The 27,103-nt window shown below is 44.1% G+C and overlaps 1 protein-coding gene across 4 annotated transcripts in view; it reads left to right on the plus strand.

Moving 5' to 3' along the window:
• The window catches only part of LOC311434340 (uncharacterized protein), a 262,002-nt gene that overhangs the window by 207,175 nt on the left and 27,724 nt on the right, over window positions 1–27,103 (plus strand). For 2 of the 4 annotated variants that reach the window (XR_014691398.1, XR_014691399.1), the window contains exon 5: window positions 301–364. Coding sequence is in view for 2 of the 4 variants with exons in the window: in XM_084514491.1 (XP_084370617.1) it covers window positions 24,450–24,582 (133 nt within the window). In the remaining 2 variants the exon portion in view is untranslated. Of the gene's footprint in view, window positions 1–300; window positions 365–24,241; window positions 24,583–27,103 lie in introns of those variants that run through there. The other 2 variants (XM_084514491.1, XM_084514490.1) reach the window with 1 other exon arrangement.

Genomic DNA, 27,103 nt, shown 5'->3' on the forward strand with positions numbered 1-27,103 from the left:
GGCCCTTTTGGACATTGCTCCTCTCAATCCGTGGCTGCTGTTGAGGGCATAGCAGAAGAATTTCCAAATCCCAGAATATCAGGGCTGTCATGGGGGCAGTAAAGCACCAAGTATAGCTTGGAGCAGCCCAGAGGTGGGAGATAACAGAGTTCACTCATTCTTTACTCTCTCCACCTTCTTGACAATATCACATGTATTCTGCCTTCCACTCGGCAGTCAGTCCACTTGGCGTATTTTGGTAATCCTTTGTGTTAGGGATGTCTGTATCATTAATGAACGTTTCTTGTTTGTTCCGTACAGGTCAGCTTGGTGGATTTTATGGCAGACTTCTACAGCTGAGGGACAACTGTCTGTGGATCTCCAGGTAACTGTCGTTGCTTCTGTTTCTTTCATGAGCTGCTCTGGTTGTTGTGACCTTGTCTTCGATTTTCGGCTGCAGTCCTCATTCCTTACCCCCTGTGTTTGTCACCTCATGATCAGCGTGTTGTCCTGAGTTGCATCTTAGAGCTACTTGGAGACATAAAGTGCAGGATGTGCTGGCTGCCCACTCAGTATGCAGCTCTTGTGTCCCACTGGTAGCCTTTGACCAGAAACCTGCAAGCTGCCTATTCATATCTAAGGGGATTTGCTTGCATTTTATGAAGATATAAATGGTTGAGCACTTACTGGATAAAGAACTGTCTTTCTGTCTGTGTGATCCTGCCATAACTGTGGTTAATGGAAGAACTCAGTGGCAAGGCAATTTTCTTGTCTCTAGAGAAACACTCTCACTTTTTAACTGGACAGAGCCCTCATCTACTTCTCACTTTTTTTAAGGGCTGAGATTTACTTGGTGTTTCTGCCGTAGATTTCAAAATGTTTCATGATTACATTAGTTTCATTCCTTTCTTTGAGAAACTCAGAATTAAAGTAGGCACATGCTTCAACAGAAACCTACAAAAGAGCGTTGGGTGTAGTGGTTTGAAGACCACCATGCCAAACACACTAAGCCCCAGTCCTGCTGTGACACCAAGTCCATGGCAGTAGATTAGTGCGCTGCCTGACAAGGTTGTTCAAGGCCCAGCTTTAACGAGTCAGATGAAAGCAGACTGCTTTTCAGTTTGGCACTCAGCCATCCTTGTTATGATAGTGTTTGTGTTGTAAGCTCCTTGGGGCAGGGACTGTGGCTTTCTGTACATCTTGAGTCACTCCAAGATTGTGGCCAGCATTCTGTGAACCAAAGCTAATAAATCAAAGCCAGCTTTTCCTCATGTGCTTCAAAACCTACTCCATTTTGGAACGAGCAAACCACGTACAGCTCACTGCAGGCTTTGTCAAATTATTCCTCCCCTTCACACTTGGACTCTTCTTCATTTTCCACACACTTAATACTCACCCAGCTCCTTTCAGTAACTGGCAGCTGATCCAATTACACACTAGAGGTAGAAATGCTGAAGTCTTACAGTTCAAATGTGGAATGATATGCATAGTCACTTTGTCACTCAAATCCTTTAAAAAAAAAAAAAAAAGAAAGAAAGAAAGAAAGAAAAATCAGACTTGCTGGCCATAATTAAGGGCAGAAAATAGAGCACACAGTTAATATCTCCGTGGTTTGCCAATACTGGGATGACACAAGTACCAATCAGGAAACTGGAGCCATGTGGCTTCCCAGATAAAAACATGGGCTTTTTTCTTCTAGGGCTACAGTTAAATCCAGCTTAAGGTTCTAAATTAAACGAGTCCCTTAACCTCTGCAAGTGCACGCGATCCCTCCGGGTCAGAGCTGAGGTTATTGGCAGGTCAGCGTGGTGAGGCTTGTATTCTCTTGCCTTCCAAAAAATGCAATGGCAGAAATGAAGGAATTATGGTCCAACCCCTGGCAGAAGGCCAAGAAGCCAGAGGTGTATGGGCAGCAGCCCCCAGACAGAGAGGCACTGCAAGGGGAAAACCTGAATTATCAGAGGGCATGAAGGTAGGCAGGGCCGTGTCGGGGCATTGTAGGTCTCTCTTGCTACTGCTTTGTGCAGCAAGGCACTTCATGGCAATGAACTCATCTGCTGCTCACGGGCACTGCCATCTCAAAGGTAGGCTACATCTGGGCTCAGCTGGATGGTGCTGTGTTCCGCCTGAGCTGTTTTCTGGAGCCCCCAATTTACTTTTTGTCGCATTAGGAGTACAAAACTGTAGCTAGAGTCAGATGTGGGATCCCAATGGCACCATCGGAATGTGCAGCTCTTGAGCTATGCAAGTTGCCTGTGCAGAGTTGTGCCGAGAGGGAGCTTGGTTTTTTAGTGGAAAGGATCCCACACACTCATCACGATAATAATGAATCCCAGTAATAATGAGCCATTTTGAATTATAGGTAAAGGTAGGATGGAGACATTGTGTAGTAACAGCTACTCCTCGTTTGCACTGTTGGCATTTGGCTGCTGTGTGCTCAGAAGGCTTACTTGTGTGCCTACTTCCAGAATTACATTTCTGGAAAATTCTGGTTGAGTTTCTCAGCTGTACTTTTGTTCAGGGTTTTGTTCAGAAAGCCAGTTCATTCAGCAGAACAAGCTTGTAAAACTGTGCAGCAGTAGCCCAGTAAAGCGTCTTCCACACTACCAAAAATGTAGGAGCCTGCAAAGCCTCCAAGCTCCTCCAGCTCCCACCAGAGAGCTAGAGCTGAGAATCCCATATGACAGAAAACAAGCAATAATTAAAAATCCCTATTTTGCCCAAAGAATTCCTTTGTTCAATGTATGTAAATGTCTTTGCTTGCTTGTAAGTGATTTCATTTTTGGTAGTTCCCTAGCTCGGTAATCTGAGCTTGGGAATAGAGGAGTCTGAAAGGAGTGTTACACTGAAACAAAACACCTGTCTTTCAGTCAAGACTAAATTGACAAGCAACAATTTAGTTGTCTAAACTCAGAGCTTTCAGGATTTCAGACTACATAAATGTCAAGATGCCTAGGTAGGGCTCAAAGGTGAGCGACAGTGTAGGCAAATATACATTGGAACTTCAATTATCCAAACCCTGATAACGCTCAGTTACCTGAAGTTTAAACATGTCTCCCCTCACTCGTAGTTTCCACATTTTTCTGTAAAATCCCTTTGTACGGAATTGCCCGTGTCTTGCCCAGCATAGTCTGTAAACTTTAAGAGCTCGTCTCCTAAGGAGCTTAGTGTGTCTGCCAGATCACAGAATCCACAACCCCTTTCTGACAGAGCCTATAATTATCCTTTCATGTTACCTGTTACATTTGGATAGAAGTATTAAAATAAATAAATCTTCATTTTCATCTTTGTTGTCTCCAGCTGCATTCCACTTCTCCTTAGGCATGGTGTCACTGGGGCACCCTTCCTCATAATACAGAGCACAGAGACACCATTCCTTTCATAATTTGGCACAGGGAGGTTGTGTCCTCTAATGAGCAGATTGTCTGGACTTCACTAGTTGGCAGAATTCACCATCGGTAAGTTGGACTTCACAGACAAAATCCTTTGCTTTGTTACTCTCCTTTAACACCTTTGACATCAACTGATATCTAAGATTCAAGCACGCTTCAGTATCCATATTTTTGGAGCTTAAAAAATGCTGGGATCCAAATCAAGATCCCCAGAGAATTTTTGCCTTACGTGTCTCCTGTCTGTGGAGACAAGTGGTGGAGGGATTCCTTCTTCTCTTGTCCTTGCTCTTCAGCAAGCAAGCATTGCCCCCTTTATTCTTTAGGGGAGGAATCTGAGACAGCGTAAGGACAGGAGATGCTTCCCAATTTCATCCCCAGTAGCAAGGACACTGGGGGAAAAAGCATCTGACTACACCAGTACGCTGAGCAGACCACTCTGAGCAGGAGAGATGGTAACACGCTCATCTGTGCTATGGTCCCTTTTCAGGTAAATGTTCATTAGTGGCACTGTGGAATGAAAGTTGATGTGCAAGTGTTGCCTGCTCTGCACTGGAGGACTTTTGGGTGGAATGAGGTCTCTGAACGCGAAACTGGCAGCATGAGGAAGAATAAGGGGGGTTTTGGCCAGGTCAGGCAATGTCTGCCTTCGCTTTAGCCAAAGGCAAAGAGCTTGATCCTGCCAGAACAAATGGCATAAGACATAGAGGATCCAACATTGCAGAGGAAAATAAAATCCTTTTCTCCATCGAAAGCAGAATTGCATAAGAGAACTAGAAGGCAAAATGCAGTCCAGTTTCATCTGTTGCTTTGACTGGGAATGAGAAGAGAATTAAACTAAATGGGGATATTGTAAATTCTGCGGTAAAAAGAAATCTCATTCTCCTGGCAGCAAACTAAGATTGCAAAGAAAATATAGCAACAGGAGACAGTCCAGAGAGTGCCCATTTCAATATTTAGGAAGTCCTTGTGTCTTAGGTGTTCCATGGTGATCAAAATTTGAAATAAATTAAAGTTGCATTTTAATTGAATTACACAATGACATCAATTTAAACATGAGTAAACAGATGCAATTTTGTGCAATGCTTTAAATTACATTTCTCACATATGCATTTAATTTAAATTTATTGAGATGGTTATTTATGTTAATAAAATAATTAAAAGCAGTTATTTAAGAGTAACTATGAAATAGCTGTGTAACTACCTATATTAATAAGACAGTTAGTTAAGGGATAATGTCTATTGCTTTATAGTGTAATTGCAATAAACAGCTGCTGAGTTTGATTAAGAGCTGAAGTGGAGCTAAAGTGTTTGAGCAATCTCAAAAGCTATTTGTTGTAAGTGTACTACAAAGCAATAGCGATTATTCCTATTATACAAAAAGCCATAGCATAAACATTAAAATGTATTAAAACTCCTTAGTATAATGCTTTTTTCTTGGGTTATTCAAGCATCTCCCTGGGAATGGTGGGGCTAGAGAAGGAGAGGTGGGGCTTTGGTGGAGAAGAGGCTTTTGGGGGGCAATAAGGTGGTCGAACACAGTTTCGTTCATATCCTTATTCCCCCCTGAGTGAGAGTACACCTAACTGCAAGGAAGGGCACCGTCTGTGTTTGTGGGCTGTGTTTTCTCAGGGGTGGCACCATTAAAGAATCTTAGGTGGGTCCCTCTCAAACTTTGTAGGAAAATTTCAGCGTTGGCCTCAGGTCTGACCTAGGAATTTCTCCAGCTTTTTGTTGGAATGTAAGAAGGGAGAGCTGAGCATATAGTACAAATCCTTCTGCAACTTTGTCTATGAAATGGCTGCTGCCACTCCATAACTCCATCATTAACACATGAAGCAGACGCTTCCTGGTCCCCAAGCGTATCCTGCTTTATGGCACTGACACATACCTAAACCACAGACCATTAATTTTCAGTGGGATCAAGTAAGCAAATAGGCATTGCTTGTATCGCAGTTGTTATTTACAAACTCCATACTCTCCTGCTTCTGGGCAGTGGGATTGTACATGACACTTTTGCCTTTAAAATTTCTGCTCTATTAGGGTGCCACAAGTTTTTTAGCAAGTCAGGAAGGAGTTGCTTAATTACTTAAAAGCTGCCTTATTTCACCTTTTATTTGAGAGCAGCTCTGAATGGTAAACTCTGACACATTGACTGAGGCACAAATGGACAGATGCAGTCAGCTGCCTCTTGCTGCTCCTAGTTCAGGCACCTCTGTGCCTGTATTAAAAGTGAAAATCTCTCGGAGACCAGAAGTGCTATGAAATGCTGCTAAGCAAAGATTTTACCAGTAGAGATTTTGCACGTTTATGGTTTTGTAGGGAACTAGGTTGGCCAAGTCCTGGAGGAAGATTTGTTGGGAGGGTAAGAACATGTCCTGTGTGATCAGGCCCAGGTCCAAACCTCTTCTCATGTTATTGGCTCTCGGGAATCACCCACCTCCTCGCTTTCCACCTGGGGGAAGGGCAGGTGCTTCTGTCCCGGCAGTGAAGCAAGCTTGGGGAAAATGCACTGAAGTCCGTTTGGTCGAAACCCACCAATTCATTCACATCCAGGTGGTAGAGTTTTCACATAAAAAAAAAAAAAAAAGTAAAAACTTCAAAGAGCAGGAAAAAAAAAGGTGTTACTGGTCTATCTGTGCTCGTTTCCTCCCGTCATGCAGTCTATCCCACAGGAGATATGCTACCTTTGGCTAACCAGTCACGTCCAGGATTTCCAAAAAGCCGTCCAGCTTGGCAGAGCCTGGCGCACAGCAATTAACCCGGTGCCAACCCACTGCTAACCGCTGTGGGAAGGCTTTGGGTCTGCTGTGGGAAGGTTTTTGGTTACGGCAGCCAGCGCAGGGGCGGTTCGGTACCGAGGGTGCACCAGGAAGGCGCTGCTGCTGCTGGGATCTCCCCAGAGCAGCCCCTGGGTGCCTGAGTGGCGAGCGGGACTCCGGCAGCTGCTACCTCGGGAGGAGCTTAGGCAATGGCAGAGAAGCCCACCCAACATCCTCGTCTTGTTAAGCTGCTGGGGCTTGCAGCCCTTCCTAACTCTGCCCTGGGGAAAAACTGTGTAACAATGGATAAAAGACTTGGGCCTCCCAGCTTAGTTACAAAGGATTCTCTTCACTCATCCTCTTAGTGAGAAATCCAGTTGAATGCTTTTTGAAATCTTTCAAATATTAAAAATAAAATAAATCTTCTTATTCCGTTCCCCGGCGAGATTCTTGACTGCAGTGCCATGTTGTTGTGCACTTCAAGTCCTTTAAAATGTCGCGAGGACCCCCGTCAGTGCTGTGGCTGCAGCCAGGTACGGGGAGAAAATGTTATTCAGTTCTTTGTGTGCCTTCAGAAAGTTGAAGGCAAAAAGCCCTTGAGCACTGAGAAGGGGAAGGTACAGTGGGTATTAAAATCAGTGCTACCAGGCTGTGGGAGGCTTATCGCTACTAGCTGCCTTGGTTGGGATCTGTTTTGGAAAAGGGCTGGAGAAAGCCGTGGTGTTTCAGCCAGAGCCAGGGCAGTACTGCTTACCTCTCACCTGGGCGCCTGAGTCATTGCCGTGTGCTGCTCAGAGCAGTTACTGTGGACAATACTTGGCAAATCGGTTGTGAAAAGAACTGAAACCTGTTTTGGGCTGCCTGAGAAGCTGGTTTGCCTTTCCTTTTTTCCTCTCCTGAAATGTTTTCTGCTCTCTTCCCGTATTGCCAAAGTCCACCCAGAAATGCCCTACTCCCTCTTTGCACGTGCTTTTCAACCCAGTGGGGCCGAGGTGCTTCAAACCCCCCTGAGGTTACTTATGATCTGACAGGGCTGGGAGAATGACAGTTGTCCCTGGCTGCTGTCATGAAGGGACTCGTGAAGTGACCTTGATACCTGCGGTCTTAGAAGTCATTTTTCTTTGCAGAGAAAGCTTTGACGAAAACATCGTTGTCGTTGTTTGGTAAGCAAAATCTCTTCATGGGAAGCTCTTGCAAGCAGAAAAGTGGTTTCTTCTCTCTGCCTTGCAATCTTTCTCTGTCCTCCCAAGGAGCTGTTGAATATTCAGCATCACCTGATTTTAAACTCTTCCTTTAAAGTCTTTGGAGCCTCTCAGTGTTACCAGAGGTCATACTGGTAGACTACCCTGGGTTAGAGCACACGAGAACCTGAATTTCTTAACAGTAGCTGTTTTCAGTAAAGTATATGTTTAGCTTCATGTAAAAAACATCCAGTGGCCCTGTTAGATTTTTTTTGACATCTTGCTATCTCTGAATTTAGCTTTGGTTCATTAGTCAAGGAAATAAACAGCCACATTTCTTATTATTCACACTATCACAGAGTGTATTCCAAGCCTATACATATCCTGTAGCTTGTTAAATAATTCTTTATCCTTTAAGAAATTCCCATTAATCTCTGACCAAGAAGAGCAATAATAGGTTAGTTAGTCATCATATATAAAAATCTGAATCATTTTTACAAGTATCTTTAATGGCTTCCATTAATTACGTGTCTTCATAAAAAAGCTACCCCTCTCAAACACAGCATCCTTTCATTCTTCAAGAGGATCTAATTTCTGAAATAACTGAAATTAAGGCACTGATGCTTTGTTTGGGCAAATTAAGCAGAAAAAAATACTTACACATCTCAAGCAGAAGGTACAAGAATCATGTTCTATTAACTTGTCATCTATCTTCGTATTATTAGCAACATTTTACAAGTCAACCCAGTGGACTGCTATGATTAGTGCTATGCTGACAGCAAGATATTCCGAGCCTACTGGGTTGGGATTTTAGCAGCAGCCCGGGTGGAGATGAAACATCTCCTGCTCTGCTCTTTGCCTTGCCCCATGTGTCCTGGGCTCAGGTTTCGTGGTGGCTGCGTGGTCAGCAGGAAGGGGGCCCTCACGCACGCTTCCCACCCCAGCCCTGCTCTGAGGTTGGGTTTCCCTGTGCTCAGCAGCTTCGCTGAGGAGGGCATCTTTAGGGGCAGCTGATGTTTTAGCCTATCATTTCTCTGAGTACATGTAAATGCACATCTTCTGGGGGACAAAGTGGGCCCATCAGAGGTGGACCTGCAGGCAGGACCAGTCCTTTCAAGGGCAGCTCAGGCTTCTGGCGGATTAAAGAGGCTCTGAAACCACGGCCAGGAACATTACATCGTTCATTCCTTTTTTCTTGTTCTTTCTTAATTTAAGTATTAATTTGCTACCTAAAACTGACAATAAAAGGCAATATTCATTGCCCTGCCACCAGGGCTGGAATAAACAATATTTTCAAAAATCTTTCAAAACAGCATCTCCTGCATTCATGTCTCTTCCTGTGAAGACACCAGAGGCCCTGAGTAATGGATACAAATTTTCAAGGTCAAATGTAAAACAGAGGTAGCCTCTAATCCTTCATGGCCTCTTTAAACCCTTCCGTAGTCTATAGGCTGAGAAACACAGAAAAAGGGAGGGTGGCTCCGAAGCCTCTTTCTCTACTGTTTTATTTCAGGTCATGTAAGCTTGCTCACTCTTGTGGAAGGCCTAAGGAGCTCAAGGAGGGGTTTAAAGAAGAGATCTTCCTCTCCTGTTCAGTTGAATAGTCATGAATTAGACTCTTGGGAGACTAAAGCTGTATAAATGCTTAAGGAAATCTTTTGATTACACATAGTTTTAAAAGATGCTAAAAACGGTTCTACTACAGTTAGTGGTGGATTTTTATGTACTTATTTATCTTAATTTATGATATTTTTCCCCTTCCCTGAGAAGCAAAGACTATCAATAGATAAGGGAAAGAATTCTGTGTTTTTGTATGCAGTATGAGTCCAATACTTGGCCAAAACCCAGATCTATTGTGGCAAGAAAGTAATAGATGAACTAACTAGGGACCCAGACTCTCTGGCTAGCATCCAAGAAACATTAAAAAATGTAGTACTGCACATAACAAGTAGGAAGATGCATGCAAATGTTGATGTCTTATTGAAAATAGTTAACTTATTAATATGTTGGGTTTATAGGCATGCATTTGGATTTTAAAACCTACTGTCTAAGTTCATACCCTGAAATTATCTGTTGAACTATTTCCCTGAAATAGTATTTAAAGTAGCGCCAGACTGGTGAGGTACTGAAAAAAAAATGGCACTGCTGGATCTCTAGGGATGGAGTGTTTCCTTTGGGAGCATCAGTGCTGAAGTAGTGGAAGGGGTCCAGTTCAGCTCTTGGGAAGGTTTCTAAGCAATGATCCCACTTTGTTTCTTCACCACATCTTCCCCGCCTGCAAAGAAGCAAGTTGTGCATATGGCCCTTAAGAGTTTGTCATACAGGTAGCAGCATTCAGCGTCTATAGGTTCATGGGAAAGATGTGGGTCAGGAGCTTCGTGTGGTACCCAGAAATCTCCAAAGAGCATTAGAGACTGAGGATCATTGGCTAGTATAGGATTTAGTGTGACATCGAAGCTAAGGCCTAGAAAGAACCTTCTTCCTGTGAGTCTTCTATTGGATGCAGGGTATGGCTCATATTGTCATCTCCATGCTGCTTATGACTTCGAAGTCTGGAGAACATTACAGTTTTCCACCTAGATCTGTTTTGTCATCCAGCCCTGGTAAGCTATAAAAGGTGATTTGGTCACCCCTCTTGCAGACAGTCCCTCCACTAAGCAAAAGGTCCATGATTATGCACAGCTACTGTCTGAAAGCATAACACATGTAGGTGAGGAAAGATGCTTCTTTACTTCTCATGTGCATTATATGCAAGCCAGCTGCAATCTGGCTCCCAATTAATGTCATGCAGTTGGTAATGCATCCCTCAAGTGTTTTTATTTTCACTGCCAGAAGTGTCCTCACCATTTTGCACATTGGTTTGAATATCCATTAAGAGTATTTTGTTGCACGCTCGCCAGTATGTGCAAAGTAACTACAATTACAAAAGTGCAAAGAAGAGTATAGGAAGAAACCCACTGGAAAAGTAGGTGAGGTCCAGACGAGACAGTGTGTAGAGAGCAGACAGTACTGTCCTGTGAAACATTACAGGAGTTTCAAATGATAATTTCTCCCTATCAAAGTAATTAGAAGAAAGATTCAGTGGCTGTACTTTTATTCACAATTGTAGCTATCAATACCATTCACAAGAAGTGTTGTATTCCTGTTTTTTTATGCTTTAGCGGTAGTATTTATCCCTTTTCCTCTGGAATTATAGATATTTTTAGTAGGGAATGGCTTAATGTTTGGACTACCAGGTGAATGGTGAGACTTGGTTTTCACTTTTTTTTACATGATCTTACTTATTCCCTTATTCCCCATTCCCATCCCATTCATTTTGTAGGAGCTGGAAGACCAGTTTCATGGTAGATGTTGTATTAAGCAAGCTTGCTCGTGCAGTGTTGTGTGTGTTGTGTTTTTTTTTTCTAATCTCTCAACTCTAATTGTTGCATACAAATTGTTTAATAAATAATGTTGGACAGGGAAAAAAAAAAAAGAATAGATATTAATTAAGAAAAGGATTTAGGCTGACTCAGTTTCATACATGAGACAAAAGGTTAAGTAAATGCCAAGGCCGCTATGCCTCTTCAAACAATGAATATTAGTTTTAGAATCATTAATGTCTGCTTAGAAAACAGAGTCATACTGGAGACTTGTATGCCAAAATAACCAAGGCCAGGGCTGTTTCTTTTCAATCTGAAACTAAATTATTCTCCAATAGAGGGCTAAATGTATGCAATTAACAGTGCTAGGTAGGACAACAGGGAATGCCACTTTTAATATGTAGCCAAATTGAGATCAAGTTTTTCTTTGAATCTGGTAACTTGGACATTTAATATGCACAACCAAGCTCTGCAACAGAATTAGTGAAAAGAAGCAGATAATTAACTCCTTCACTGCTTGTCAATGGAGACAGAGTGATTAGCCTGCTGTTTACTGATTTCTGTCTTCTAAAGTTGCTGGATCTACAAAAGCGATGTTTTTTTCAAGTACCTTCCATACGTGGGCAAAGATTAAGACAGTTGTGTAGTCTCTATTAGAAAGGGGATTACCACATTGTATTTTTAAAGAAAACTTCATCCTGGGAAAGATTAGTTTCTCAGACGGGGAAGCTGAGGTTGGAACAAACGTGACCATACGAGTTTAACTAAAAGTGCTTATTCGGCTTCTGAGTTGAAAAGCTTTAAGAAGAGTGGGCTGAAAGGCTCAATTGTATATTTTAAAACTAAATAACAAAATACTTTCTAAGCAAGTGCGTGACTCTCGTCGGTATGTAGGCAAACATCAAGGTGCTTATTAAAATTTCCCAGCACCCTCAAGTGCAGAAGAGATATTCTCTGCTAGACAAGACAAGTTACTTACGTGTTAGCATCACCCATTTAGTATGAGTGTACCTAATAATGTTACTTATTTCCCATCCAGTGGTCTCTAGGAGGATGAATGTATTTATTCCTTGCATAAGGCAACTGAGTTGAGCAAATGCCCAAATGGGTCTGGAGCTCACCTCCAGAGTCCTCGATAAGCTGTAATCTCATAGAATTTGCCTAGGATGTCTGTAATTACAATTTTTGATGGGGCAACAAATCCAGTCCAATTGCTGCTGTCTTTCTAGGCCTAATTTGGCTCTGGGAAGTTGAAACCTGCAAAGTTCAAATATATATATTTTTTACTTCTAATTTTATCTAAACTCAGTCTGCACTTCCTTGCTCTGGGTTCTGCTTGAGCTTAAAGCAAGAGGGCATTATCTCCCACTGCGTGGAACTCAGTCTTTTCCCCCCTCGAGAAGGCTTTCAAAGCCGTGCATTCGGTTGCAGCGGTGACTCCCGCTGAAGTCAACAGCCACATGCAAATAAATCCTCTGGTTTGGAAACGGTGCACTTAAATAGTTCAAGTTTTGTTTCTAAGGCTGAAGTGCATTAACAGCTCTCATTTAACTGAGTAAATACTATTATGCTGAAGTCCTTTGCATTGTCATCAACAGGAAGAGAGCTCTGCTCTAGGGCTTGTTGAAGGGGCTGTACTGGAATGCATTGTATTTACATTCAGCATTTGTGCCATGTCTAGATCTCCCTCTCCAGTTTCTGGTGCTTGCTGCTTCCAAGAGAAAATGCCTTATCTGGAGAATGGGCCTGTCCAGGGACACGTGCTCAAGCCCAGTTCTGACCCTCGTACCCTGCTGCTGCTATGAAAGAGCAATATTTTACCTGACCACTTTTAAGTCACCTTCATTAAGACCATTGGGAAAGAATCGGTGCATTTTCTAATTGTTAAATCTTGATCTTTTCCTTTGCATAATTTTCTCTGGGAGATCTGGACTCCAGGTGAGTAAAGTTTGTTCCCTCCTGCCCAGCTGGCCTGACTGCGGGGTGCGCAGGCAGACTCCAGCAACGAGCAGGTCTCTGAGCTGAGGCATCACAGTGGTCCCACCCACGTGCAGGGGCTGTGAGCAGGCTGAAGCCCTCAGTTTGGCTCTCAAACAGCATGACCAATGCCATCAGGAAGAAAATCTCCAGGATGCTTAGTATCATGGCACACTCGAACTCATGATTTTATCCCTTATGGATAGGTCTCAGCACTCCCAGTCTATCCTGACAGGCCCTGTCTCTGCTCATTCTCCCATCCATCACATCTGCCTTTGTGGCAGCACTCTGTGACCAACCTGGGGCAGGCAGAATGGCCCCGAGCCCTTCTTCCTGATGTCACTAACACAAAAGCACAGGAGAAGATTAGAGTCCAAACTGCTGAGTATTGGGAGCAGCCTGGATGCTTCTTTCCCTCTGCAAAGTGACTTTTCACAACGTGACACAGAGCACCCTCACTCCGTGCTTCTTCACCATGCCAGCCGTGTTCTTGGTGGCTTTCTGTAGCCACCTGTGGTCCTGGTGTTGCAGTGGCAGGGCACCTGGGACATACATACACACCGATGCAAGCCTCATATCAGCCCAGGAGTCCCTAAAATAGTGAAGGAAAAGGGAAGCGAGGCTGTGTTTGTACAAGGCTGCTCGCAGAGGTATTCCTGTTGCACTTTTATACTAACGTGCTCAGCGTGGCAGTGGCAGGGCAAGCTCAGCAAGCACTGGGGAGCGCTGGCAGCCCTAAGCCCCTGCTGCCCCAGCGAGAGCCAGCCCCGCATTGATCTCGCCGGCTGCTCCAATCCTCTCTTCCCTCCCTCCAGGCTGCTCCAGGCCTTTCTCTCAGCGCCTTCACAGCTGGCTCTGATCTGCGCTCCCTCGGCTCCCGCCTGCGCCTCCAAACCCCAGCACGCCATCATCCCGCACAGGCACTGCCACCGCTCCTCTCTCCCCCGCCGCTGCAAGCCTCAGCTCTGCTGCCTCCCTGCCAGGTGCTACCTCTAACCTCGCTGAGCCCCATGGGCTCCTTCGCTCTTCTTTTACCTTTCCTTCCTTCACACGCCCGTGTCCCCAGACAAGCCCCGTCCCGCTCCCCCAGGGGGTGACGGCTGCCACTGGCACCTCTCTCGACACCGCTGCTCCTCCGCCCCGGCTCCTGGTCGGGCAGGGTTCAGCCACTGCAACTCACCGGGGCACAAAAGGTGCTTACACTGAGCTCGGTCATTCCTCAAGAGACCTCACCCAGTTTTATAGCGCAGCCCGTCCCATCAATCAGTTTATCTCTCAGCGCCGACAGGCTGGACAAGGGCTCGGCTCTGCTCCTCGCGACGTTTAATCCCCAGCGCCGAGTCGGCAGGACACCGTAGACTATTGGGTTCCGCTCAGGCATAATTCCATCATTACCATTGATTTGTTCGCTCACGCTCCCCACGGTGCTTTTAATCAACTCTCCATCTTTGTGCCTTCACACCTTTACGCTTTTCATGATTGGCTCTGCTACCTTCTGCCTCTGCAATGAAATAGTACCATAGAAATCCGCCTGCATCTTACATACATTAACAATTCCATTTCTTCTCTCTCTGGTCCAGTGAAGGGATCTCCCTCTCCCACAAAGGCACCACTGTCTCTGCAAAGCGCTCCGGTAAGCGTGCGGGGAATGGCTTCTATTCATTATTTCTCAAAGTCCAGTACAATGGGTTATAATTAGTTACTGGCCTCCTTGGTTTACTCTACCTTCAAAGGCTCTTTTATATCTTAAAAGTGAAGGGAGATGCTGACATTAATTTTGGCTGTCTCTCCATAGCATTGTGCAGAGAAGATAAAACTAACACACAGGTAAAGGGAGAAGTAGCTCACTAGCCAAAAAAAAAAAAAAAAAAAAAAAAAAAAAAGAGTAGCAAATAGGGTCATCATCACATTCATTTCGTGAAAGTAGTGTGGTGTTGGAGAGAACTCATTAGCCTTCTTGTTCTGCATTCGCGCCACCATTTATCAGCGGCTGTATCACATGTCACAGCTACGATCCTTTCTGGCATCCAGCGTGGGACCAAAGGGCTCCCGGAGAATGCTGAGTTTGGACGCCAGGGCTGTGCCGTGTGATGCACTAGGCGCTGTATTAATTGTGGCAGATAAATTTTTTTCCAATATACTCCTAAAGGGACACTCAATAAAGCAAAGTAGTGTGATTTACCAACTCAAAGAAGCATGGACAAATAAAAACACATCATGGGCCTGTTCTTCTTTCCCCTAAACCTCCAATAGTTTGTTAGCACTGAAAGTGTTGGGAAATGTTTGGGGGAAAAAATTACCCTAATCAGTCCACAGCAATGTGCAGGCTGCTTTCAGTGAAACACTTAATTTTAGTTGTGTCTCAAGTGGCTGTGACCTGTCAAATCGTTAAAGAAGTCTGCTGCTTCTTTAAGCTATGACTCTGGCCACTTTTGTGCATGCATATATTATTCTCCACTGCAAAGTGCAGTTTGGGAGTAGTTTTAGAAATGTACTTGGAGCTCTTCCATGAACAGCCCTTCAGTCTTTGCAGAAAATACCTGGACATTTTTTTTGTAACCTGGTAAAATTGGCATCATACTAATAGGGTCTTTAAAAAAAACAATGTATTGAACTCCCAGCTGTAAAAGCTGAGCAGAACTAGGTAGAAAGTTTGCATACATCTAGACACATACATGAGTATACATATATGAATGTACACACACAGCTGGAGGTAGTACATGTGCATATGTTTCATAGTCGCACACAAAACAGAGCATACAATTTGTCACTGCTGTACTGAGGACACAAGTTGAGGTCCGCACCGCAAGTGTGCTGCGTGTGGGTCTCCGAGCAGCTGCCAGCTGATGCCTGTCCACATCTCGCACCAGCGCAGAAATATGTGGGAAGGGAGAGAGCTGCAGCCTTGTTCAAGCAGCAGAAGTTGCAGTTAGCATTTTAATACATCATCTAAGAAAATGTATCATGTCTGAAAGCGGTACACATCCGCCATCCCATCTGAGCACAGGGGAAATGCTTGTTTAAATAGTTCGAGCATCAGAGCAGGACGTGCGGAGGCTGATCCCGACCCTCTAGACTCGGGCAAGTCAGTTAACCCTGTGACTCGACTGCTGAGAGCAGCGGCGTTTGCTTACCCCACAGGCAGATTGTGAGGATTAATTAATATTTGCAAAGTGCTTTGAAGATGAAAAGTAGCATGTTAAGTACTATAAAGTATTATTAATAGTGATAACAAACCGATAATTTTGGAGTATGTAAGTCTTTTCTTAACCTTTTCTAGCAAGACCTTTCATTTGAAACAGCTGAAGAAGTCATACAACTATAGCCAGAGTGTCTGAGCCCCTGTTTTTCAAGGCACTGGGGATATGCTGATGGAGCAAGGCATTAAATAAGTACAAAATACATTCAATTTCACCTTAAAATGAGCTATGATATGTTTTAAAGTACAGTATGATGCAGTGTACTTTCCATGTACCAAGGTAATATGCCTGGGGTGATTCAGTCTGTTAAACGTGTCAGAGTGGAGCAGAACAGCTTTGGAAAGATTCAGGCTCTTTGTGTTTGGAGCCTGTGCTTTGCCTTCTACCAGCTGTGAATCCATCCCAAAATTTCCACGTTTTCCATGTGTCCTGGTGCTGGCTTCAGCCAGTAGCTTCCTGCTCGCCTGCCCCTGGCTGAGCCAGGGTGACCTGCGCGGTCGCACTGGGCACAAGCATTGCTGTAGGAGGCTCAGCGGGTTGTGAGCCTCCCCTTGGGCCCTCCGCAGCCTGCCCTGCCCAGGGAGAAATGCCCGGGCTGCTGGCAGTGCCCTCTGTGTGCAGCCACGTGGGGAAGGCCGGGGGCAAGCCGTAGTGAGGTGCAGAGCGTGGGGCTGCACGTTGCCAGCCAGGGCTCCTGCCGGTACCCATTCGGATGTTGTGCTTAGAAAGTCAGGCACTGAGAGCAGCCCCAGGCAGGAGGAAGTCTGTCAAGGTATTAATTTGAAACAAGAAACAGTTCAGCCTTCTATGGCCCAGGTCCTTAAAGCCAGTTTTCTGGCATTATGAAAAATGCTTTCCCTCTGAAAACTTTTGAGATCTAAGAATTTTGTCTGGAGCATAAACAGTAGGACTCTCATGAAGAGTAAAATTTATTTCTTTGCTTGATAGGGTCAAGTAACTCTAACTGGGATTAGCTAATGTTTCACAGAGCCTGATGTTTTTGAGGCTAGGGAATCCCTTGAGGAAGGAAGATATCCACGTTTGATGAGAAGCTTCTAATAAAATTAGATATTGCTTCTGAACTTATCAAAGGAAAATGGGAAGCAATGAAAATTAAAAGTGTAGCTCTGAAATCTTGTAGAACCCTGACAAGATAATGATCTGGCGTTCACTGGCCACAAGTTTTTCCTCGTTCTGCCCCATTTCCCATGCACACGCAGTCCTACACTCACAGCCCCTGCTTCTTTCTCCAGTCAGATGACTTCAGTTGTCTCTCTCTCATTTCCCCTGTCAGCAGACCCACCTCTACACTCCCCCAGGCAAAGAAAAAAAAAAAGAGAGAATGAGAGAGAAGGAGAAAAGAAACAAAAGAGAACAGCAGTCAGGCTGGGGTAACTTGCCAAATCCCAAACTTTCTCGGATGAGTTATTGCTGTAGACAGGAATCACCAGCAAAACAAAGGATAATCTCCAAGACAGCAAATATAGCTGTCCTATTCCCTTAATCTCTTTCTGAATTATTAAGTGAAGACCTGGGACATTTCCGAAAAAGCAGGACTTCTTTTATGAGAGGGAAAAGGCTTGTGGCTTTGACAATTTGTCTGTGGTCAGAAGGCAAACTCTGGGGCCAGTGTTCCTTATGACTTTTACATGAACAAAATAGGAGACAGTAAAAGTAGAAATCAGAGAAGATGTTTTGAAGAAGGGGAAAGCAATTCCAGCACTGCTAAAAATATATGTTTTAACTGTTTGCCTTCCTCTTTGCAAGCAGTTAAACTTTTCACTCTAGGAAAGATCAGAAGTAGGAGAGCTTTTCAGACTGTTTGTACTGTATCTATTTTCTGTGTTCCTGGACTGTTCTTTCCTCATGCAACCTTCGTCTGAAAACTTGCTTGCCAGAGACACCAAAAGAAATTGTTTGCATTATCCTTTTCTTTTCATGGGATTCTCCCAAGATAAGCTCTACCATACTTGATAGTGGTTTCTAAAAACAAACTAGCCATGGGGGGAACAAATAGGGAGGATACATAGTGTAAAATTCAAGTGAGAGAAGTGATTTTATTATTGCCCTGTGTACAACAGAGATATAAAATCTAGCTGTTCAAAATCTGAAATTTGATCTTTCTTTTCGGTTCATTGCGCATGTACTCTGATACCTGAAACTCTAGCAAGGACACTGCTCAGGTTTTCTTTTTCCTTTTCCTCTCCCCCTTTTTTTTTTTTTTTTTTTCTTCCCTCCAGGTGACTTTAATCTGTAATATCAGCAATAATCACTGTGGTATTGTTGCCTAGGCATTCTTGAAGAGTCAGAAGTGGACTGTAATTGAAGAGTTCATTACCAAGATCAGTTGGCTCCTTGATTACAGTGGCAAGGTGAAATATATATCCTCACCAAAAAGCAACTGCTAAACCTTTAGAGAAGTCACCCACTTTTCACTCTTTTTCATTAGGACCCCGACAAGCTTGTCAGCAAAATTAAAGGTATGTCATTCACATCGTGCATGCATTGCAAAGGACTATAAACCTGCCAACCTCTTTGATGAAATAAAAGGGTTTTATTTATGATTCATGTAGGAATATGAGGTTATTTTTATTCTGTCAGTACACTAATAATCAGACAAGAGCTCAGGAAATGAGAAGGCAAACTGACAGGGAAGGTTCTGATAAAGGGGAACCCTCTAGGGTATTTTGCCCCCTTTGTAATCTCCTCCTTTTTAGTGAGAGGTTATAAGCATGGCATAGCATGATCTTGCAACTAGCTTGGCTCATAGGAACAAAGAGAGTAGCTACCTAACAGGACCTGCGGTATAATTCCTCAAGAAGAATACTTCCACCAGAGAGGTCTGCATTGCTGTGGTGATGTGAACAGGAGCGTCCGGTCTGGTTTTCCAAGAGCACAGTGAGTTGCAAAGATACCCTTCTTTTCTGCTTGCTTTCCTGCTGGGCAACATGACTAATCTTAACAAAAAAGGAGACTGTAAGCCTCATACAGAGCCATTGCAAATTTGTTACCTATTTGTTTTATACTAATTTGGACCAACCCAAAACAGAGCATTTTCCAAGCACTCCCAGCCTAGCTGAACATGAGATACATGTACAGGGAGGATGGGGAAGTAACTCCCTTCGCAGTCCCTGGTCAACATCTTTGCTGGCGGAGGAGCTAGGTAGCAGGCTATGTTTCAAAATGTGTCTTGTCCTGGATGTTTCAAATGTTTTGGCAGTCTGCAGCTGCTTCTGTTGCATCCTAGCTCAGTGAAGCTTCTGGAAGTGCATTTTGTGCTTACTGGTGTAAGCTGTCATTCATACCACAAGCGCCACCACGATTACAGAAACACTCCTTGTGAGTAAAAAGGTATCACTGCATTAGCTGGCTGGCCTTAAGTACAGTAGTTTGCTGAACAGTGGTGTGCTGGCAGGAAAACACAGACTAGCAAAATATATGCGGGATGAAGTGAAACAAAGTTCACTGGAGGAAAGAAAATAATACTAATCCTTCATTCAATAAGCAGTGAGTTAAGTACATTTTGCATGTTGAAGAAATGTAAAAGCAAAGGGAAGAAAGCACACATATAAAGGTGGCAGGACTGCCTTCCTCTCTAAAGACAACATATGGGGCATTTAGATATTAATAATACCAGGAGTCATGCCCAGGCTGCTGATCTAAAATGCAGCCTCTGGTTTAAGGTTCCACAGAGTTTCAGGGTGTTTGAATTCCCTCTGATCAGAGAATCCTGCTGAAGTGAAGGGATGATGTTAACATTTTCATGCATTGTTTAAATCATTGAATAGACCTACAGAGGATTATAACCAGTGTTTAAGAAGAGATTACATTTACTCTCCAGATTTGCGATCTCTGCCATAACTTTCCACACTCAGATTTGTGCCTCACAAAGGTTTGAGAACTTTGCGTTTGGGTACATGGGGCTGGCTCTGAAAGGATGAGTCAGGATCCAAGCAGCAGAGATGCCCTGAGCAGAAATAGTCTGGATGTTGGACCTACAGCTAGTCTCTGTGGCCGTCTTGGGTGTCCCCACAGCGACATCTCTCCCAGACTTGTTGCTTGTCCTACACCATCCCACTGATGCTAAGATTAGGGGTAAGTCATAAGGCATGTACAGAGACCTACTGCACTGCTGCCCACTGTGTTTTATGTGTTCTCCTCCAAGCAGCACCTGAAAGAGATGGCGAGCACGTTTCCCTCTACACGCTCCTTTCCTTTTCTTACCCTCATGATGCTTTCTGGATAGTCACCTGCTTTCTTTTCCCATGGAGAGTCATGGAATCAGCTTCTCTTTTTGTCAGCGTTTGCCTTTTTTTATTATTATTATTTTTAGCAGCTACAGCAAAACAATTTCCAACAATTGAAATTTAAATCTCTTGATGGCAAAACATGGTGCCATTAGCAAAGGAGCTTCAGGACAGAGGCAGGATGTGACATTATTTTTTCAGTGTCTCCTCAAAATTTGGTTAGATGTCAGGTGCTGGGAGCAGCAGGATCCTGCCATCTGCACAACACTTGGTGCTGGTCCTTCTGAAGAAGCAAACCAACTGGCAGGAGCTGCCTGGCTTTATGACTATGGTGTAGTATTGGAAGGACAAAGAGAACCCCAAGGTGCTGCTGTCCCTTTAAAAACCTCCTTTCTTCTATGGACTCAGTGATTTCCGATAAAGCATAATTTTATTTCTCTGAGCTAATTATGAACTGCTCTCTTCCAAACTGTTGATCCTTTCACACAGCCAAAGGCATCACCAGCAAATCAGACCCAAGATTTGGGGGCTGTGATACTGCACCGCTATTCCCCGTAGCAGCCGAGTACTTCTCCTTGTACCTCTCAAGCCTGCCATTGTGCTGGAAAGTAGAGCAGGTAACTACTTCATCAGTCCGAGATTTCATTCTCATGGAGCACGGAGGTTCATTATACTTACTTTATCAGCAGTAAGGTTTACTGCCGAATCCATGAGAGATATTCATGTGAAACATGAGCAGAGAGAGAGGCATTGCATCTTTTCATTAATAAGCCCTCTTCTGGGATCCGGCATTAGTGAGATTCAGCGGATCATAGAGCACAGGGGTATCATTTTTACATGATTACTCTAAATTCTTAAACCAGAGGCTTAGGAGAGAGGCTTCGCACAAAGGCAGCCGTGGGAATTGTTAAATGATTGGCACAGCACTCGCGATGGGCTGAACCACTCTGGGTACCTCCAGTCATGGGGGGTACCAGCAGGCATTTCATTACCTGCCATCAAGGGAAAAGTGTAAAAGAGGGAGTCTATCAGGCAGAGGAAGCTGAGCTAACCCTGCGAAATGTCTCTGTAGTTCTGTCTCTCCTCCTGAACAAACCTCTTGCCATAATACTTATGCAGGGCTTCATCACACCACCCAGGCTAAGCTGTTCTCTTCCCTTGCTGTGTCTTTGTGTCTAGGCTTATTTTTGGCCTGTCTGATCCTACCTTCTTTAGTATGGCTACCAAAATAATCCCTACGCAACCTCCACCCCCAAATAATTAACTGTTGACTGAGCAGAGGGGTCATTTAATTCCACCAAACATGATACCTCTGAGATACATTTTGTACACGTGAGAAACTGTGGGTGGCCCAGAGGATTGGTACACAGCTAGCAAATCTTTGCTAGGTTGTGAGGCTGTTGACATTAAGAGAGAAAGGATCTGGAGGCCTACATTGTTTTCTCATTGTTTTCTCATGTCATTACATGTTCCTTCTGTGACTTCATGCAGCTCCATCCAAAAATATTGCCTTGTACTCCCTGTGTCTGCTGTTCAGTCCTGTCCTGCCAGGCTGTATGCGAACCAAAATCAGAAAGCTGATGTGGCTGAAAAAAACCTCTTTGTTTTCTCCTAGGATTAGTCTTCAGCTGTGTAAGTTCCTCAATCAGTTCCAGAATACAGATGCACAAATGCTTATCCCAGCATGAGAAAAGAGACCCCACAGGGACTGAAGGGACTGGACTGCTTCTGTCATTGACAGTGTCAGCTTGTATCAGCCAAAAGTTTTGGCTGAGCTGTGGCTTCTACACCCCATTTAGAAAATGAAGACATTACTAATTCTTTACTTCTTACGTGTCCACGAGGATAACATTGCTGACATTTGCCATGAGTGTTAGCAGAAATGTAATTCCTGCACTAATTCCTGACTTGCTGAGGTCTAGCTGCAAAAGCCTCCAGTATCCCCCCCAATCAGTGCCCGAGCCTGATCACTGGTTGCTGGAGATTGTTTTAAGGTCTGAAGCTTAAAAGATAGAAGAAGGGGAAGGAGAAGGAGAAGGAGAAGGAGAAGGAGAAGGAGAAGGAGAAGGAGAAGGAGAAGGAGAAGGAGAAGGAGAAGGAGAAGGAGAAGGAGAAGGAGAAGGAGAAGGAGAAGGAGAAGGAGAAGACCAGTGAATTTCCAGCCTTGGTACAACAGATGTATGAAACCTAAGAGCCGTATTAGAGATTTCTGAGGTATCTTGCCATAAATTATTCTGGGCCTTGGTATAAATCCATTGATTTTCAGGTTTTTAGTAACAACCGATTGTAGGCAGAGATGCTCCTCTTTGAGGGGACTTCATTCAATCTAGTGCTTTCTGCAAGTCCAAAAAGAAGAAGGAAAAAGGAGAACCAAGAAGGCGAGGTCATGTGGGGCGCTGAATAATCCAGATCAAACAGCAACGAACAACCCGATTAGAAGCCAACACATTTCTCTTTTCAGTATCTCTGAAATTGTTTGGCAGACTTAATTAGAAACAGGTGCAAGCTATAATATTTATTGCAACAATGCATCATTTTTGTCTGTTTCCAAGGTCATCGTTCTAGCCAATAGGAAGCCAGCAACCCACAGGGAGTATAACTTAGTCTATATGGGTAAAACGTGAATTACTTAACCCTTTATCTAATGGAATGAAATACAACATTGCACAAAGCACAAAGCTAACAAAATGGAAAATCCTGTGAGAAATCTTTCATGATAACAGGTTCCAGTGAAGTAAGTGACATCACCAGCTGAGCTAATAGCCAGCCTTAGGTAAAATGGAGTAGGTACAGATAAGGAAGGAGAAAAACACATTTTTTTTACTACTTCTCTTTCAAAGGCCTGGGTTTATGTGGAATTTGCTGCAGTAGGAGGCCATGATTGCATGTTATCTAGTGCCTACTGTACAGTTGGGTCTCATACGCTGTGTTCTGCTAAGCTTTAGCAATCTATTTCTTGGGCTGGGTCCGTCTCCAGAGCCACCAGGCTGCAGATGCACCTGTACAGCGGCACCCAGACACCGCCTCCTTGAGCTGCCAGTTGAGCGTGCCAGGGCTTTCAAGCGAGAGGAGCCGGGGAGGTAAAGCTGTTGATCCTTCCTGCCTTTAAAGACAGCAGACTCAGAGAGATGAGATCCGTGTACTTCAGTGCATCTGAGGGTAAGTGTCCCAAACATGATTTCACCTGGTCCCACGGTGCTTGCTTTGGTTAACACTGGCAGTGCCCTTGGTTACAAAAAAGCCCCATTTTCAAAGCTTGCACTTAATTTCCTCTTGTGATTTTTTCTCATAATCTTTGCATGAATTCTTTGTGCTTTTGTGATCATTTGGGAATGAAGATCTTCTCTGAAATTCTATTTTATTCCTTTTAAATGTGACAAATACAAATACGGAAACAAGGCGGTGTATGTTAATAATAGAGATGTGTGACATTGTGGGATTTTTGCCTTTTTGCAAAAGCCGCAAGAAGATGCCAATATTTCTGCAGACGGAAACTATTTTTTCCACCTTCAAATCATCACACAGCATAAAATCCGTGGCTGTTTGAGTATTGTTGGGTAGATGCTGAAGGTACCAAGGAAATGGAGACTCTCTCGTGACAATTTATAAACACTGGCTCCTATCTTGTTCTTTTGACAACCACAACTCCTTGAAAGGCACCTCAGCATCTAGTCATCACCATTGTCCAGATTAATTGTGATACTTCTATGGTGAATTAATAATATCCTCCGTGATCTCAGGAACCATTCTTGAAAGAGTACCATCCATCCGTTAAATTTAGAGGTAAAACAATATAAGCACATGATGCTGATGGATCTGGGATTAAATTGTGAGCAAACATTTATTAAGACACAGATCCTGCAATCATGTTTAGAGAGCTCAACAGAATACAAGCTGATGATTAGAGAGGACCCATTCTCCCCCACACCTGAAGCAACGTCCCAGCACTGAATCCTTAAGAAGTTCAGACCTAGTTGGAGACTTTGCAGCTCAACATCCTTGCTAATTTTCTTCTCTTCAGTGCATTTAATACCCCACACATTTTAACTGTGCCAGGCTCACGCCTTGCAAATCCTTTTAACAGTAGGTTGGTAAGTCTTTACATCATTCTGTGCATCACAGGATTTCTTAGATAATCTGTTTCTTGAAGTATTTGTAAAATCCCCTCACCGTAATTTCCCCTGGCTCACTATCTTCTCCTCCCTAAGAGTACAGAGCTGATACAGGGCTAGCTCTGAACCTGCGAATCTGTCCCAGTGTTATCACTGAGGCTCCTGCCAACGTGTCACAGGTGTGCACAATGAGGAGCATAAGTTAAAAAGGGAGTTTGTGATTGTCCAAAACCAGCTAGGATGGCAGCTGCCATCGTGCAGAGTACTGCTGGCACCCGGGAGCCAGAAAAATTAGGGGAGGGCAGAGGAGAGCCTCCCTGCATGTTTAAACATATTTCAATCCAGTATTTGCACAGTTCTTCAGAGACACAATGTGAGTAAATGTGGGGGGATGTGAATGAGCAACGAAGGCTCCTGACTGGGAGCTGAGCAACATGTAAAATCACCAAGCAAGCTTGGGACTTCTGTAAATGCACTGAGCACACTTGGAAAAGGTGATGGTGGTTCTGGGAGGCTCTGCTCAGTCATGGTGTTTTGCTTTGTGTCCTGGCTGCCAAACCATACTTGAATTGTATTTTACTGGGAAGCAGGCAGCTCGAGTTACAGGTGAATGGCTGGGTTAGCTGCCTCAGTCTTGGGTCATTTCTGCATTGTACTTAACTGAATAATACCTTCCCTTTCTTCTTCTTCTTTTTTTTTTTTTCTTTTTTTTTTTTTTTTTTTCTTTTGCTCATTGATCAAGCTGCTTTTGAGAAAAGTGATACTTTGCATATCTGGCTAAGTGCTGTTAACAGCCTCTGCCTGCGGTTTGTTAAAATTAAAAAAAAAAAAAAAAAGGAAAAAAAAGAAGTGTGATCTTGCTGGAGAAGTAATTTGCTTCTCTCCAACCAATGATGGCTTGCACTTTATGCAAATTGGTATCTAGGGACAACAAATCCCATTTAATACATATGCATAGTTCATAAAAAAAACGACGTGAGAGAAAGAGAAAAAAGATAAAGCAACGAGTCAGCAAAAGAACAGGTTCCGAGGAAATTTATTGTCCCAAATTGGACATTTGTAACAGATGATGTGAACAAGTGTTAACTTTGTTTTCAGCAGCTCTTCACGTACATTCACTAGACATCACACAGATTATGTTTTAAGGATCTGAACTGTAATAAAAAAAAGTGTCTGTGGGCTTTGGAGTGTTGTGTTCCATATGGTTGGGGAAGTGCGGAGTTATTGCGACAAGCATCTTGTGAAGCTCATTACGCACGGCGGTGTTAGATGCGAATTGCTGCGCATCGCTATAGGGTACGTACATGACATCCCACAGTCAGCAGATAGCAACTGGAAATGAAAGATATGAAGGCACAGAGTACAGCTTCAGGGAACATGTTAGACAAAACATCTGCTGGTATCAGAAAGCTGCATTATCAGATCATTGTGGCCATGAATTTTTTATAAAGACATTTTTTTTTAAAGCTGCAACTTTGAAAGTGACATTTTGCGAGAAAGTTTTTGATTGAAGTGTGATGTCAGGAGAAAGGCCAGTCTAGTTTATTATCTGTGTAAGAGCCAATATTGGCAGCCTGAATCGACTCCTTTCTCCAAGCAGTTGGGTTGGCCATTCACTACAAGTGCTTTTTCCCTTACGATCCTGATGGCTGATAAAATCTTGACCCAGCCTGCAGGTTGTAGCTTTATTACCAGGCTCCTCAGCAAGGAGCTCTCCAAGTTTGGTTCCTGAAGGGCTACTTTCTGGCGTGGATGGGGCACCGCTGAACAAAACTCACCAGGAAGGCAGCACCTGTGTGCTGGGGAGATGGAGCACGGCGCGCCTCAAGTGCAAAGCACCGAGAGGCCAGCTCAGCCTCCTTGCCTAATTCCCACCCGAGCGGGGCCTGCGCTGTAACGCTGAGATCTGCTGGCTCTGTCAGGGATGGCCACAGATAACAAGGCTGTCCTATGTTGCTTCAAAAGCTTCCCCTGCCCAGGGGCTGTACTTGGGGAGCGTTGCTGTAAGCTGTGAACATCTCAGTGCTGAGCGGGGCCTCCTACCTACTTAACATTCCTAACATTCATCAGGGCGGTGAGATGGCATGAAATGTATGTGCATATTGTAACTATTTACATTAAATGGCCAGGCGTGTTCCAGTCTCTTGCCTGTCCTGCCCAGCTATGAAGTTTTGTTTGTGTCACTTGTACTAGAGGGTGAAGCGACCTCCTCCTCTGCAGCAACAGGTACCGATGAAAACCCCGTCTCTTGCTGATCTGCAGTTGGTCTCTGTCTCTTCAGTGAAGTCCCTCAAAGCCGTGCATCCGAATGGGAGCACACTGACCTCCCAGGCCGATTCACAAGTGGTCACCTCAAAGAGAAGACCACCTATTCCCTGATTTTTGGACCTCCTTCCTAAGCCTTCTCCCTGTCTGTGTTAAGGGAGGGTGGGAGAACAGAGGGCCACATCCAAAAGCATCAGGACTTATGAAAGGATTTTGTTGTCAGCAGCTATTTTTTATGTAACACCGTTCATTAATGCAGTGGGGGCTGCACAGAAAGCCAGAGGCAATTCACGCTCCGTCGCTGATACTTAGGGAGTCTGAAAGCAGGCGAGGGATTTTGCTGGCCTGACCTGTTGCTGAGCGAGGCAATTGTCAGGTGAGAGATATCGCTGCTGCCAGCAGCTGCCGAGAGAAGCGGCGCTCCCCGAGATGCCAGCCCACGCAGGCCACGGCTGTAACATCCTTTTCCCAACTGCTGCCTTTGAGTAGCATTTAGAAACAGCAGGCCTGGGATATAGGACATGCAGATCAAGGCTTGGCCATGTCGCTAAACAGCAGCTACATCAGGCAGGTAGTTCAGTGCCCTCTCCGCTGTATAAAAATAACCCGTTCCCTTACGGGTTTTTGTG

This window comes from Aythya ferina (assembly GCF_964211825.1).
Source record: "Aythya ferina genome assembly, chromosome: 3".
Lineage (NCBI taxonomy): Eukaryota > Metazoa > Chordata > Aves > Anseriformes > Anatidae > Aythya > Aythya ferina.